Here is a 15,394-nt window from a genome sequence, read left to right on the forward strand (position 1 = left end):
AAAAAAAAAAAAAAAAGTAAAAAACCAACCAACCAACCAAACAAAACAAAAACCAAGGTCTAGAATTCCTTGCTAGCCACCGTTGAAGTAGGGTCCACAGTTCATGGCTCCTGACTTTTTTTTTTTTTGAACAGTCTCACCCTGGTTTATTAGAGCAATACTAATCTACTAAAAGCACTTACATGAATGAATCCAGCATATTTTTTGTCTATTTCCACAAGCTGCTGATCAGCCTTGTTCCTCATAGCAGGTTCTGGATCTGTGCCCATGGCAATTAAATATGGAACACACTGGGAGAAGAAAAGACTTTATAAGACATCACAGCAGTAAAAATTCTATATGCATCTCAACAAACGTCAAGCTTGTACATCAGATATAAAAATGTAGCAGCACAGACCGCTTATAATTGCTATGTTTTTGTGTCCATTAAAAGTGATAATCTTTCTTTAACTTAAAGCAAGGAAATATAGCATAATAACAATGCACTTAGATTTAAACAATTTCAACAATGTTCCCTGGGTAAGACTATCCATATAAGACTATGACATAGGGGACAGTGAGGGGCTCAGTGGACAGGTTAACTATTGCCAAGACTGAGGACTCGAATCTGCTCAGAGCCGATATGGTTGGAAGAATTGAAAGTTCTGCCAAGTTGCGCGCGCGCACACACACACACACACACACACACACACACACTCTCACTCACTCACTCTTCTTTTATCCACCAAACCATCTTGTGTGCCCTATCTCTGAGTATTGAAGAAAGGTGAAAATCTCAATATACTGTTGCATGTTATAAAGTGATTTTAACAGCTCTGCATGATGAAAAACAGACTAAATATTTGTCCATGTGCTTGCTGTTTCATGACACAAAACTGTATATAAACATTTAGTTATGTTTTAGACAGTATCAGACTATTTGATAGCAGTCAGTATATCAGCAGAAAATGCAAGTCTTCAGGAATGCTAAACAGTTTATGACATTTCTTCTTTTTGTGATGCTGGGGTTAAATCCATGACTTTGAGTATCTGAATATCCAAGGCAGGTACTTTACCACTGAGTTACAAATCTGGCCTTTTAGGCTATCATCCCAACTGCATTGCCAAGTTTTAATGTTAACCTCCAATTTAAAAAAAAAAAAAAAAAAAAAAAAAAAGAACTCAGATGATGGGATTTATCTTTTTGTGGTAGAACAAACTTTATGCTATTTAGTTTATTATTATTCTCTTAAACCTATTTAATTCCATTGATATTACATATTGTTGGCCTGAGTAAAATTGGATTATAATGAATTTTAACAAAGCCAGTGAGAAAAAAGTAATAGAGACTAGAAGTTTTAACATAAATATATGGGTATTTTGCAGCAATGGCACATAACAGATTACCCAAAGTTTAGAATCTTAAGAGTTGAAGACAATTCAGGAAACTGAGGCAGGAGGATACTTGAGCCCATGAGTTGAGGATAGACAACCTGAGCAATGTTGTAAGACTCTTTTTTTGTTTGTTTGTTTTTTGAGATGGGGTTTCTCTGTAGCTTTGAAACCTATCTTGGAACTCAATCTGTAGACCAGGCTGGCCTGGAACTTAGAAATTCTCCTGCTTCTGCCTCCTGAGTGCTGGTAGTAGAGGTGTGCCCTGCAAGACTAACTCTTAACTATAAAGGAGGAAGAAGAGGGATAAGAATAGTTGTTGTTTACCTGCACTGGATGAATAAGACCTTGGTTTAGAGTCAGTGCGATCACATTAAGGGCAAAGTGGCGTACACTTGACTGGGTGTGGAAGAAGGCCTCAAGCACCTGTTTGAGGTAAAGCTGCATGATGGAGCTACTCATCCCCGAGGAAACATCTCCCATTTCTTTTAAGTCTTCCTGCTTTGCAACTTTCTTCCCTACAAAAGAGGGCAAAGGAGAAACAGATCAAGATCATATTAACTCTGACTGCTCCTGATTGAGTCTACAACTCAAGCCCACAAAGTAGTACAGCTCATGCTCAAGCTCAAGTGGTTTCCACTCTTTTTCAACTGTGTCAGAGGCTCTTTGAGAACAGTAAAAACGATATTTCCTTCTCCTCCTGGAAAGTATTAATGCTTGTAGATACCTAAAATTTTGTAACTATTTTAGAGTTTAAGAACAGTGTTGGGCCTATGAACTTTAGCTTGCTAATTCCCACTTACCCAAAGTCTGGCATCCTTTCTAGGATTCAAGGGATGTTACCTATCTGTTAAGCGTCCTAACTATAGCTGCGCTGTCAATCACCAACCGTGTTCTCACTTACAGTCTCTGTCTGCTTGCTGCATTCGTGTGTCTTCTTCTTGTAGGTAAGTCTGGAGGTTTTTTAACACTTGTATTTTTAAATTCACTGAAGAGTTCTTATCAGATAAAATATTATTATACAGATTCTTCACTTCTTGCTCAAACATCAGACTTGGATGCTGTATAAAGGCAAAGCCTAAGAAAAAGGGGAAAATGTCTTTATATATACCTACTAAAGGTAAATACAACACAATGAAAATGTCAAATTATACAAAGAGCTCCTTATTTCAAATTTCAAAATTTAAAACTTAAAATGACTGGAAGAATATGCTGGTGGCCTTACCTAGAGAAGCATTAGAGCAGGTACTTCTTTCCCCATGAATTAAAAACAAGAAATTGCATTTCAAAGGAGAATTTCACACAAGAGGAAACCTTGAGGAGGGAGCAGGGCCTAGTGGCTAGGGGAGTGGATTAGGAGTCAGGAGTCTTGGGTTCTATTCCTGGCTCCACCACTGACTTGTAGTGTGACCTTGGGTGAGTCACACAATCTCTCTTTGCCTCAATTCTCCATCTGTAAAATGGGGACAATAATATTTACCACCCACCTACCTCATAGGGGTGTTGTCAGGATTAAGATGTAATGTCTGCAAACAATTTTTTTCAGACCCCTAATAGAAGGTACTACAGTGATAACGTAAAAAAATACTGAAATATATCTACTGATGAAACAGAATTTAAAAATAGAACTAAAATTATCTTCCTAATTCTTTCTCAAATGGCCCTAAATTGAGGCCACAATGGTAACTTATAACCACTAATAACTAGCAAAATCAAATGATCAATGTATATATAATGTTTAATAAGAAAAAAATAAGACTCTTGATGGCAGCAAGCATTAGTAAGACTAAGACCAAACCACCAGACTTAAAGCAGAGTAATTAGACAACTAGTTCAAGGTCACACAAGATAGCCATGGCCCATGTAACTTGTTTTCACTGTTCTACAGTGCTGCTTCCTTGAATTAAAACTTTACTTATTTGTTCTCTGACTTTACCACTCCAAAACTTATTATGTACATTTAACATTTAAAAATATACACTAGCATGAAGGTAGTACCACATCTCATAACTCTCTAATAAATGATGTTCACATTTTTACTGTATTTCCTCTTATATGTTCTCTTGAGAGAAGACTTCACTACACAATCCTAGCTTACTTGGAATTCACTATGTAGACCAAGTCAGGGTTGATCCTCAAGAGATTTGCCTGCTTCTGACTGCTGAGTGCTTGTATTAAAAGTGTCCATAACCACACCTGGCTTATATTTTATAAAAGAAACGACAAGGAAAAAGGCAGTAACATTTAAATATTTATAAAATTATTAACATGATTTTAAAGGGTTTGAACAACTCAGAATCGTTTTACTTACTTTTTTGAAAGACCAATATCAGTGACTACTCATGAATATTGATTAAAATAAAACCTTGACAATGCTATCAAAATATTTGCAAACAAATTAAGTTACTGAATATTTTTATATGTATTTGCACAAAATATACAATAACAATAAAATTCCAAGTATAGGACATACTTTTCTCTCTGTCTTTTATAAATAAAACCATTTATTACAGGTCTAAGACAAAAGAGTTTTAGATTTCTTTCCTTTTTAAAAGAGAGTATTTAATTCAGGCAATTTAACTTTCCTATTCCTAATTCTCTATTCGCTAATTCCTTCCCAGGTAAGCTGTACAGAGCTGTTTGCAAAACATGTTTTTACTACACTCGTGCTTCTGGAAAAGGAACATGGACCAGGTATGCAACCCAACTGTTCCTATAATTAAGTCTACATAGACTGTTCATTAACAAGTAGCAGATACATGTAACAACATTATTTGCACTGAAAAAAAAAAAAAAAAAAACAATTTTAAGAAATGCAAATAGCACAGAACTTTCAACACATCCTGAGTATTATGGTGCCCCAGTCAGTGCTCTTAAACCAGTTCTAGGAAGGAGGGTGGAAGACAGTGTTGTTGGCTCTACTTTACTAAGAAGGAAACTGAGGAAGGGAGGAGTGGCTTGAGCAGAGCTACCTAGAAAGGCCACAGGTTGAAACGGGAACAGAACTCAGGTGTTTTAAACCCCAGTGCATCATTCCCCACATCAGGTCACATTAAAGAAGTATGTCTACAAATCAACAGCTTAGACTCGCAATAGTCAGAAAAGCTTACTCCACCCCTCAAAGAGCTAAAAACTACTAAGAAATTCAGACTTAACTTACCTAGACCAATGATGGCTTTTGTTTGTACTTCTTCATCTGAGTGTTTCGTAAAATACATCAACAGCTCAAGTACTTTATCCTTTATGTTAACCTAAGGGGGGGCGCATATTAAAAGTATTCAAGAAGAATACTCAATGTCAGGTAAGTTTTCAAGTATGTGTAAGAAGAGGAGGGGGAGAGAGGAAGAGAAGGACAGAGAGGGAAGTAGAGGAAAAATGAGGGAGAGGGCGAGGGCGAGGGCGAGGGAGAGGAGGAATGAGCAGGCCCCACAGTGCTCTGGGAAGGTATGGAAGCCAGCAGAATTAATTCTAAGGACTTGGTTCTTTCCTGTCATCCTGTGGGACCTAGGGATGGACCTAAGGTAATGTGCAAATATCTATACCTGCTAAGTTATCTCACCAGCCCTTAATTCCAGCTATTGGGGGAGGGGGGAATCCTTAAAAGCAAACAATGAGAATTTCCATGTGAACTTTGCTGTAGATGTTGGTCATTTGCAGAGCACTAGTCTGGCAAACATAACATACTGTTTAATTTAAAACACTGGGTAGGGAAAAAAAAATCAATTCCATTTATTTTATTTAATATTTAAACTTATTTAAACCTTTGTATGCATAAGTGTTCTCTGTCTGCATGTATGACTATGCATCATATGTGTGTCTAGTGCCTGCAGACACCAGAAATACATGTCAGATTCCTTAGGACTTAGAGTTATATGAGGTTGTAAGCTGCCATATGGATACTGGGAACCAAACCCTTTTAGCTGCTGAGCTACCTTTCCAGTCTCTTAACTTATTTCAGAATAGTGGCATTTGATGTGATGTCTGTAACAAGTATGTGCCACAACCTGTGTGTGTCTATGTTACCGAATTGATATAATTGGTTGTGGAAACTTCAAATCTGTCACAGACCAGTAAGAAACTGCTCTAAATCAGCAGGAAGTCTAGGATGAGGCTTGGTCTAGCACTCTTTCCAGAGGTCTCATTACACTTCTCTAATGCTGCCTTCTTCTGAGGTCATTATTCTGATTCTTAGCTCAGGGCCACAGGACTGTGATTCACAGCACACTAGGTAATACTGTGATCTTTACCTTACTGTTGCCTTTAAAATCTTCCAGATCAAAATCAAAATGCCGACAGAGTGCTCCAACAGTGAAGAGGGACCTAAGAAGCGCTGGTTTATTTGTTAAAAGTGAAGTATTATTTGGGTCTTCTTGGTGTTGACTTTTTAATTTTGAAATGGCACCTAGTAAAGATAAATAACCATTATTTACAGTAATCTCCATATCTCTGAATCATGTTTAAGCAATTACTAATGAAATATGATTAACTTTTACTAATGGTTTTAAGTATTAAACACATTTATAATGTGCGTAGCCTACAACAATGTAAGAAAAAATATTAAAATTTTACTTTATATGGTGGCCAGAAAACATCACTTTAAAGAGAGAAACTTTTGAACTAATGAAAATACAAAAGGTCATAGGGAACTTCTGAGTGCACACTGGAACACACACTTATTCCTCACTGCTGTCCTTTATCAGACGTGTAAATGATGCAGACACACTTGCTGAACTTAGGGAACAATTTGAAAGCCCAGGCACTGAACTTACCGTAGTATCTATTGAAACAGGCCCACACAAATTTAAAATTCTGTGTCACTTTATTTACAACAGCCCCAAGACAGCTCACACAATGCTGTACTACCTAAAAGATAGAGAAAATGTTACTCTTTAAGAAAAAACTAAAACACAGTTAAGTGTGATCATTTTTTTCCTTCTTACATGTCTTAAAATATAATAAAATATCTTGTGACTTAACTGACATATTATATAGCAATACGTTACAACCTATCATCTGCGTATCACACATTACAAGACAGAGATCGTAAACTACTCACAGTCATGCCATATTTGATGATCAGCTTCATCAGATCTTCTTCAATGGTGGCAAGGAAAGTTTCACTTGGGTGTTCCATCAGTGGTACAACTAACTCAAGGATTTTTGCAACATTGCAGATAACCATGAAATCATTTTGTGTCTATAAGAATAAAATTAATGCTTTATGAATATCTAAAACTTAAAAGAAACCATATACAGCTTTATGTGTGGAGTATAACAGAGCATTATGTATGTAAATTTACATTAAAATCTAAAAAAGTACTACAGAGGAGCCCTCCACCCCCATATGAAAGCAGCAGCATCTGAGAGATTATCACGAGTTTGTATTGCAGCTCTAACACTTATTTATATGTGAACTTTGGGCACTTAATATTGTTAAATCTGTTACACTTAAAATAATTTTGGGATCTCATTTATTTTTATGAGTATGATTGTTTGCCTAAATGTATATATGTGCACCATATTGCTTGTAGCTAGTGCTCTTAGTTGTTGAACCATGTCATTAGCTTCAGTCACCCCCACCCCCAAAATGAAATGTAAGTCAATTATAAACAGAATATTTAAATACGAGGGGAACGTTTTACAAAGACTGGCAGCTTTTAAGTTTTAATATACTTTCTTGATGAAGATTATTAACCTAATAGTTCTCAACTGTGAGTGACTGTGCTCACCATTCTCACCCACAAGTATTTTGCAATGTCAGGAGCAATTCTAATTGTCAAAGTGGGAGGTGGCATCTATTGGACAGAGACCAAAAGATGCTTTTGAATATCCCACAATACAACAAAAGCTCTTACCAACGGTGCAATATCCAGCTCTGTCAATAGTGCTGGAGTGGAGAAATGCTGTGTTAAATATATTTTATTTAATACATGTATTTATTACCGCCAGAACTAGCCAGAAGGTGTTTTAATTTTATACTTAAAAAATTAAAAAATAAGCAAATGAAAAATTTGATTTTATATTTATGTGTATCAGAAGTTTGCCTGTATGCATGTATGTAGTATATGACTAGAGCCCGTGGAGATCATAAGAGGGAAATGGATCCCCTGGAACTAGAGTCACAGATGGCTGTGAGCTACCATATGGGTGTTAGGAACTGAACCTAGGTCCTCTGGAAGATCAGCAAGTGCTCTTAACCACTGAGCAACTCTGCAGTCCCATAACACAAAGTCTTTTTCCCACTTGTCCTCTAATCAGCTAACTCTCTAAAAGCAATATTACTAGCTGGTTGGGTGGGGTGTCGGGGGGTGTTGTAAAAGGAAAGAAGGTTTTGTATGTTATGCCTTTAATCCAGCCAAGCAAAAGATAACTGGTATTTGTTTTTGGGTAAATTATTTTCTGGCCAAAATATCACATCTATTTTTCTTTTTAGAATATGTATAAGATTTTCACATAAAAATTTAAAAATAAGGTACGATGAACACTTTTTTCCCTTGAGACAAGGTCTCTCCATAGAACTCTGGCTATACTAGAGCTTTCTGTGTAGACCAGGCTAGCATTTAATCCAAATACTTGCCTGCCTCTGCTTCCAGAGTGCTGGGCCTAAAGGCACACATAATTATGTCTGGTAAATATCTAAAATGTTTAAATTATTGAAAGACTTTTTAAACATTGAACATAATTCAAAGAAAATAGGAAAACTAGATAAGCAGTGAATTTACAGAAAAAGAGGGCCAACTGCTCAATTTGAAAAAGGTTCACTTTCTTAGAAGTGGAGCAACAAGGAATTATTCCTCCACACCTGTTATATTAGCAGATTACAAAAATGGTTCCAAAAGTTATGTATTGCTTTTCAAAAAGGCTAAAGATCCTATCTAACGATCTCTCAAAATCCAAATAAAAAACAAAACAAAGTCCACCAAGAAGCAAAAAGAAAAACCCAAATTTTTCTCAGTGCCCTAATGAACCCATACCTGAGAATCTGCTCATTAAAATGATGCAACAATGTTTCAAAGTATATGTCAGAAGACTATGTCTATTATAATCCACTCTAGAGGGAGAGAATGGCACTGGATTATATTCTTGGCACTGATGAGCTATGTGACATGGACTAAGCTATTTATATTTTCTATGCTTTGGTTTCCTTATCTTTAAAATTAAGAATAAATAGTGCTTGACAAAGTAAATGAGACAATGCATGTAAAGTTCTTCAAAGTGTCTGATTGTAGTGTTTAGCAGACATGAGCTAACTATTAGCTACAGATTGTATATGAGGTTAAATAATTTCTGGATCTACTATAGGCTCCTAGATGGAATTAGTGCCTTGGAAATAGTACATATGTAATATATAATAACAGCATACATAATATATAAAGAATTTATTATTCTCTACTGCTTTCCTTGATTCTTAAAAATTTCTCAGGAAGCTCTGAGGTTTTCATAGAACTTAACAAACACCTGATAATGGAAGAAAATTAAAACTAGTAGAAAACTATTAAAGTTAGATCTTTAGAACATAGTATATAAAAAAATAAGAGTTATAAGTTTTTAGAACATTTTAAAATCTGGCATATGTAAGAAATCACAATTTACTATGTTGTTATATATCCCATTTCAAAAACCTCATTTGATTTACACTATTATTTTTATTTAAGCAATGTTTTGTGAATTTTCATTTTATTCTAGAACATAACATGTTAATATATCAATGTCTCTAATATGATACTAGACATTCCATACTCAACATATTGCTTTATAATAAAAGTAATAAAATGCATTATGACAAATGAATTGTAAATTATGAATCCAAAATATACTTAGTTTCTTCAAGTTAGAATTTCTGCTTTATTCACTTTTAAGGTCTTAACAAGGGCTACAACATTTATTAAACAGTTACAGAGGAGTTAGCTTAAGAACTAAAAGAAATAGAGCCTAAATTTTAGTTGATATTTTTAGATAACTTGTAACAAGCATCAGAATGTATATCTGGGTTGATGACAGTTGTCTGTTAGTGAGAATGTGGCTAGTACATGTAAATTCTAAATTTAAAGTACTTACTACGTGTTGTATGGAAGAAAGAACAAACAAGCCTTACTCTCAGTACTCTAAGAGGTAGAGGCAGGCAGATTTCTGTCTTTTTTTAAATTTGTTTTTCATTTTATTTGTTGATTCTTATTTATACTTTTTATTAATTTATTTTTTACATTTCAATCCCAGTCCCTCCTTCTCCCCCTACTCTGCATCTTCCATTTGGTTGGGCGGATTTCTACACAGCAAGTTCCAGGATAGCCTGGACTGTTATACAGAGAAACAGTCTCAAAAAAAAACCACCCGACCAAAAAGAAAGCACTTATACTTACACTACATTTAGTGGTAAGGTACGGCTGCATAGTCATGGCATGTTTAACCATGAGTTGCGGTCTTATTTTGCTGAATAAGAACAAAGTGGTTATACAAGCTACCAATCTTCCAGAATTCACACCTTTATTGTCTGAGTCTGAAAAAACAAAGAAATAAGACACTAACATATGGCAAAGTAGTGAAAATTAGACAGAATATTGACTTTACTTATTATAACAGATTTAGTATGGGCCTTAATAAAATACATTAGTATTTCTTATGATATTAGACTACTTGTATTTCATTTTTGGGCACAAAATTATACAATGAAGACAAACGACAGAGGTCTTACTAAGAAAAAGGCAAGTTTCACTGTAAGGAGATATGATGGAAGTTTAAAAGGAGAATGAAGTTGGAAAGTTCAGGGAGAGTTTTTGGGAATAAATTGGTAATGTCTATAAGTAGAAGTGAATACAGGAAAACAAACAAGAGAAGAGAAAAACAAAACAATTTAGTTATATAATACTGTATTTAAAGAGTACTGGTGAGAATGTTAAATAATGGAAGTGACAAAAAGAATTTCCATCAGTGCTCTATGCAGTCACACAAAACACTTCACATGAAGCCAATTAGGAGTTACTTTGGGTCTTAAAAAATATTTTTTTTTAAAAAGATAATTAGCAGTGTTGAAAATTAATGGATATTAATATCACCAATGAAGTCTAGGATGAGAAAAACAGAAAAGGAAAAAAGACAAACATGAAAAATGAGAAAAATGTAAAGAAAGATAAGCCCTATGTAAGAAAAGAAAGGACAGCTACAATTCCTTTAGGGGCACAAGTGACATTTCCACTAGAGGAAGTTGGAGCTTCAACTGAGTAACTGAGGTCTATCTGCTGCTGCTCCTCATTATGTATATTAGGAAAGGGGAAGTAATATTAACAGCCTATGCTTTTAAGTAATAGGTACCGATTATGACTTTTCCATGCAGTTTTTGATAACTGAAGACTTCAGGTTTGTGACTAACATAATTCATAATATAAAATATTAAGTACTTAATGTACATCAAAAATTTAAACACATTAAAAATTAAGATTAAGAAATTTTAACAGATTAAACATTAAATATTAAGAGAACTTTGTATACAACTAGAAAAAATATTAAATAGTATACTATATTAAGAACATTTTAATGGCCACTACAATTTCTTTGAAAGTTTTCTATAATTTAAATAAAACCAAATAGTTTTGTGATGCTATTAACAAAAAAAGAAAGAAAAAACCCCAACCCCCCCCCCAAAATAACAAATTTTGGGTCCTGAACTTTAGTCTTGTTTAATATGACATCTAAAAGTACATATTGAGAGATATGTAGAAGAGAAGATTTATGCTTTTATTATACTGTTTGATCTAGGCAATTTTACAATATAATCTAAATGAATTATCAAACAGAAATTTACGTCATGAAAATCAAATTACCCTCAAAAGTGACACAGCTAGTTATTAGCAAGCAAATCGAGAGGTAAAACTAAGAAAAGGGCCCAAATACTTGAAAATATCATAAAATTAACTTAAGGACCAATATATAAAATGTCTTACCAGCTAGAGATTCCTCATATTTAAGAATATGCTCAACTAGGTTATCAACAAGTTGAGTACAAGCTTTCTTCACAGGTTTATATGAGGAATCCTCTTCAGACTTCAACAACTATATATGTATACATATAAAAAAATTCAGTAAAATTATTTATCTAGCAATAATGTAATGTACATGCATTAAATATCAAACATTTTGTTTTTTAGTTAATATTAAAAGGCAAAGCAAAAATATGTGGCATATTTAAAAATATCTTATAAATCATCAATTTGCAAAGTCAACAACTTTAGTACGAAATATTTAAACTGCTGTGTGCAATGTCCTGACACTGGAGAGAGGCAGGAAATGAAACTTTTCTCTCACAGAAGCACTATCTGATGCTAGTTGAATTATTTTAAATAATTAACAACTGTATCTGAATTATACCGTAAGCCTTGCAATTATAAAACATAATGGCATATTCTTTGGCAGATTTTTTTTCTGCTTCATTCTTTGCCAAATCATTAATAAGACATGTTTAAAAATACTATGAAGAACAATAAAGAGGGTAGAGATAAGCCTACTTATAGTAAAAAGGAAAAGCAATCCAATATTACAACCACAGGTCACTGGGAAAAATGACTTAAGGTATATCTGTTTTACTAATAAGAATTAGCCAAATTATTTCTAGGGATATTAAAGAAAGCTGAATTTCACTTCCGTGGAGTTTTCCAGTTATTAGACATAAATATTCTATCCCTGTGTGTCTCACAGAGTCAGAGCAAGTCATGAATGGCTCATGATAGGAACTAAAGTGAAGTAAAACAAAAATTCAATATTCAAAGTGTAAAAATGCATGCTTTAAACTTTTACTACATGATACACAGATAGGCAAGGTTTTACAAAGAACGCATTATGTTACTAGGTTGCCTGCTTTTCTGAGTCTGTTTTCTCAAGACGGTTTCTCTTTGTTATGCTGGCTATTCTGGAACTCACTCTGTAGACCTCGAATTTACAGGTCCACCTGTCTCTGCCTCCTGGGATTAAAGGCATGCGTCACCACAGCCACCGGACTGTTTTTCTAAGTCTTAATGCAGAAAAATGTAAGTTTCCTTTTTTGCAGTTTCATTTATTTATTTTTATCTTATGTATAAGTGTTTTTTACTTGCATGTATGTCTGTGCACCAAGTGGATGTGTGGTACCAATGGAGGTCAGAAGATGGTGCTACAATTTTAGGAACCTGAGTTATGGGTGGTTATGAGCTGCCAAATGGGCGCTGGGAATCAAACTCTGCTATGAACAACAAGTGCTCTTAACTGCTGAGACATCTTTCTAGCCTCCCCTTTCCATTATTAAATAAAAAATCCTTTTCTTTTTTTACTAGCTCAAGTCTTTTCTGGACATTTTGGTCTTTCTCAATCTTTTCAGAAGCTATTCCTCTTCTCCTTGCCATGCAGCTGCTTGTTAAGCGCCACTGCTGAGCCTGCAGACTCCCATGCACCCTAACTTAAGACATGGCCTCTTTCCTTCCTTTCGCCCGTACCCACCTCCCACCCCAGGGACAGGGCCTGCTCATGTAACCCTGTCTGTCCTTTAACTCAGAGATCCTCTGCATCTACCCTGCTGTTTTTCTCTCAAATGTTAATAAAATTGTCCTTACATTAAAAAAAAAAAAAAATTACCCAAATAGTTAAACATGAGTGATAGCAACCAGAACAATATGAAATATGCATAGCATCATTGTTCAATTAAAAGATAAATAAAAGACAGCCCGAATTTGCTCATTTTCAATTATCCTTGACCTACTCTATAATTTACTTTTTTTTTTTTTTTTTTTTTTTTCCTTTTTGGTTTTTCAAGTCAGGGTTTATCTGTGTAGCTTTTGAGTTTGTCCTGGAACACATTTTGTAGGCCAGTCTGGCCTTGAGAACTCATGGAGATCCTCCTGCCTCTGCCTCCCGAGTGCTGGGATTAAAGGCATATGCTGCCATCACCTGGCTTCTAATTTACTTTCTTAAGCCAACACCATACTCTAGCTTGGTTTACATAAAGCAATGAATGCAATCACCAAAACTTCTTGTTTCTTTTTCCTAAGATATCAAGTACATGAAAGGTAATTCATTAAAATTTTGGTTTATGACACTATCACTGCTAACTGGTACGTGATATATTAATTATAAATAATACTCTACTATGATCCCAACTCAAGAACATGTCCAGTAATTTGTATCTACCAAGGTATTCCCCTTCTTATCCTATGAAATAACTCAAGAAATGTTATTATCCCCTTGCATAAAGAAATGTGCAAATTTTTCTTTTCTTTTCTTTTGGGGGCGGGGTAGCTGTTAACTTTCTTTGACACAGGATCTCACTATGTAGCTCTGGCTGTCTTGGAACTCATTTTGGAACCAGGCTGGCCTTGAACTCAGTGATTTGCCTGCTCTTGCCTCCTGAGTGCTGGGATTAAAGGCATGCACCACCATGCTTGGTCCTGGTAGTTTTTTCTTTTTCTCTTTTTTAATTTAAATTTTCTACTTCAACAAATGTAACTTGATTAGTGTTTTGGGTCTTACATTTTTAATTAGCATTATGACATAATTTTAATTCAGGCAGTTTCAGATAGTTTTATTATTTCAGTGCTTTTTAGCAGTCTTTTCTGTATACCACAAATCATTTAGTCACTCTTCTGTGTGTAGGTTAAGTCAAATTTTAATGGTATACACTTGAAATAATTTTTTCCAAAATGATTGTATAGAATGAAACACTTATGTGAAATGCTTGAGACTTGAATTCCTATATATTTTAGGGTATTTGCATACAACACAAGGAGATGCTTGGGCAAAGGACAGAGGTCTAAGTATGAAGCTCATTTAAGTTTCATACAGTCCTTATATAAATTGCTTGAAGGTAACTGTATTGTGTGTGAGTTGGGCTGTCAAATAAGCGCAGACAAGGAATTTCCTCTCCTATTCCCCCAGACAAATTATTTTATTTAGATCTATTTATTTTATTATTTTATGTGTATGAGTGTTTTGCCTGCATGTATGTATATGTACGACCTGAATGTTTTGTGACCTCGGGAGGTTGGAATTATAGATGGTTGTGAGCTGTTGTCATGTGGTTGCTGGGAAACCAACTCAAGTCTTCTGCAAGAGCAACAAGCAAGTGCCTTTAACAGTCTCCATCCCTTTTAATCTCAGCATTCAGGAAGCAGAGGCAGGTGGATCTCTAGAGTTTGAAGCCAGCCTGCTCTACAGAATGAGTTTCAGCACAACCAGGGTTACACAGAGAAACCCAGTTTTGAAAAAGCCAAGCAAACAAATAAATACAACTCTTCTTTTTGTGTTTGATATTTTATAGAACAGTCTTTCTGGATAGCCTGTTGTACCTGAATTCAAGATCCTTCAGTCTTAGCCTCAAGAGTACTGAATCATGTCACATGGGGTAGCACATGCCTTTAATTCCACACACCAGAGGCAGCAGCAGACGGATCTCTATGAGTTCAAGGCCAGCCTGGTCTATATATAGAGTTCCAGGTCAGAAGGCCTACACAATGAGACCCCTGTCTTATATAAAACAAAACACCAACAAAACATGGTGGAAAAGGGCTAGGGGTAACTCAACTCAATAAGTGGAGTGCGTGCTTTGCACCCAGAAAGCTTGAGCTTCAACTCTTATCAATACAAAGGGAAACATGAATAGACTGTTCAAAGCATGGAGAACACATCACAAACTAGGAAACTGGATGCAATATGCATAAGCAATAACTATTCCCAACAGTTCAATCCGAGAATTGTTACTTCTAAGTAAAGCTGAACATATGACAACAGATGAGGACCACATTTTACACTGTTCAACTGGCAAAATTTGAGGAATGAGATGACAAATACAAACTAACGGACTGAAGGGTAGAAATGTTAACTTGTGCCCGTTTATACAAACACACACACACGAGAAAATACTCTTCTGTGTAAGTCTTTTATTCTGCATAAATTGGTGCATGTGTGAATTTGAGGCTTTTTAATATAGTACTTTAAGTTTCCCTAGCAAATTATATCTCATGTAGAAAATTACTGAATCATAAGAAAAACTTCAATGAAATGATGT

The 15,394-nt window shown here is 35.1% G+C and overlaps 1 protein-coding gene across 4 annotated transcripts in view; it reads right to left on the bottom strand.

Annotated features, from left to right (window-relative positions):
- The window catches only part of Nipbl (NIPBL cohesin loading factor), a 161,503-nt gene that overhangs the window by 12,155 nt on the left and 133,954 nt on the right, over window positions 1-15,394 (bottom strand). For all 4 annotated transcript variants that reach the window (XM_051182518.1, XM_051182515.1, XM_051182517.1 and 1 more), the window contains 9 exons: window positions 11,310-11,418; window positions 9,732-9,868; window positions 6,428-6,568; window positions 6,141-6,234; window positions 5,619-5,773; window positions 4,532-4,622; window positions 2,276-2,449; window positions 1,699-1,889; window positions 183-290 (listed from right to left, as the gene is read on the bottom strand). In XM_051182518.1, coding sequence (XP_051038475.1) covers window positions 183-290; window positions 1,699-1,889; window positions 2,276-2,449; window positions 4,532-4,622; window positions 5,619-5,773; window positions 6,141-6,234; window positions 6,428-6,568; window positions 9,732-9,868; window positions 11,310-11,418 — 1,200 coding nt within the window. The remainder of the gene's footprint in view (window positions 1-182; window positions 291-1,698; window positions 1,890-2,275; window positions 2,450-4,531; window positions 4,623-5,618; window positions 5,774-6,140; window positions 6,235-6,427; window positions 6,569-9,731; window positions 9,869-11,309; window positions 11,419-15,394) is intronic.

Source organism: Phodopus roborovskii, unplaced genomic scaffold, assembly GCF_943737965.1.
Source record: "Phodopus roborovskii unplaced genomic scaffold, PHOROB, whole genome shotgun sequence".
NCBI classification, from domain to species: Eukaryota; Metazoa; Chordata; class Mammalia; order Rodentia; family Cricetidae; genus Phodopus; species Phodopus roborovskii.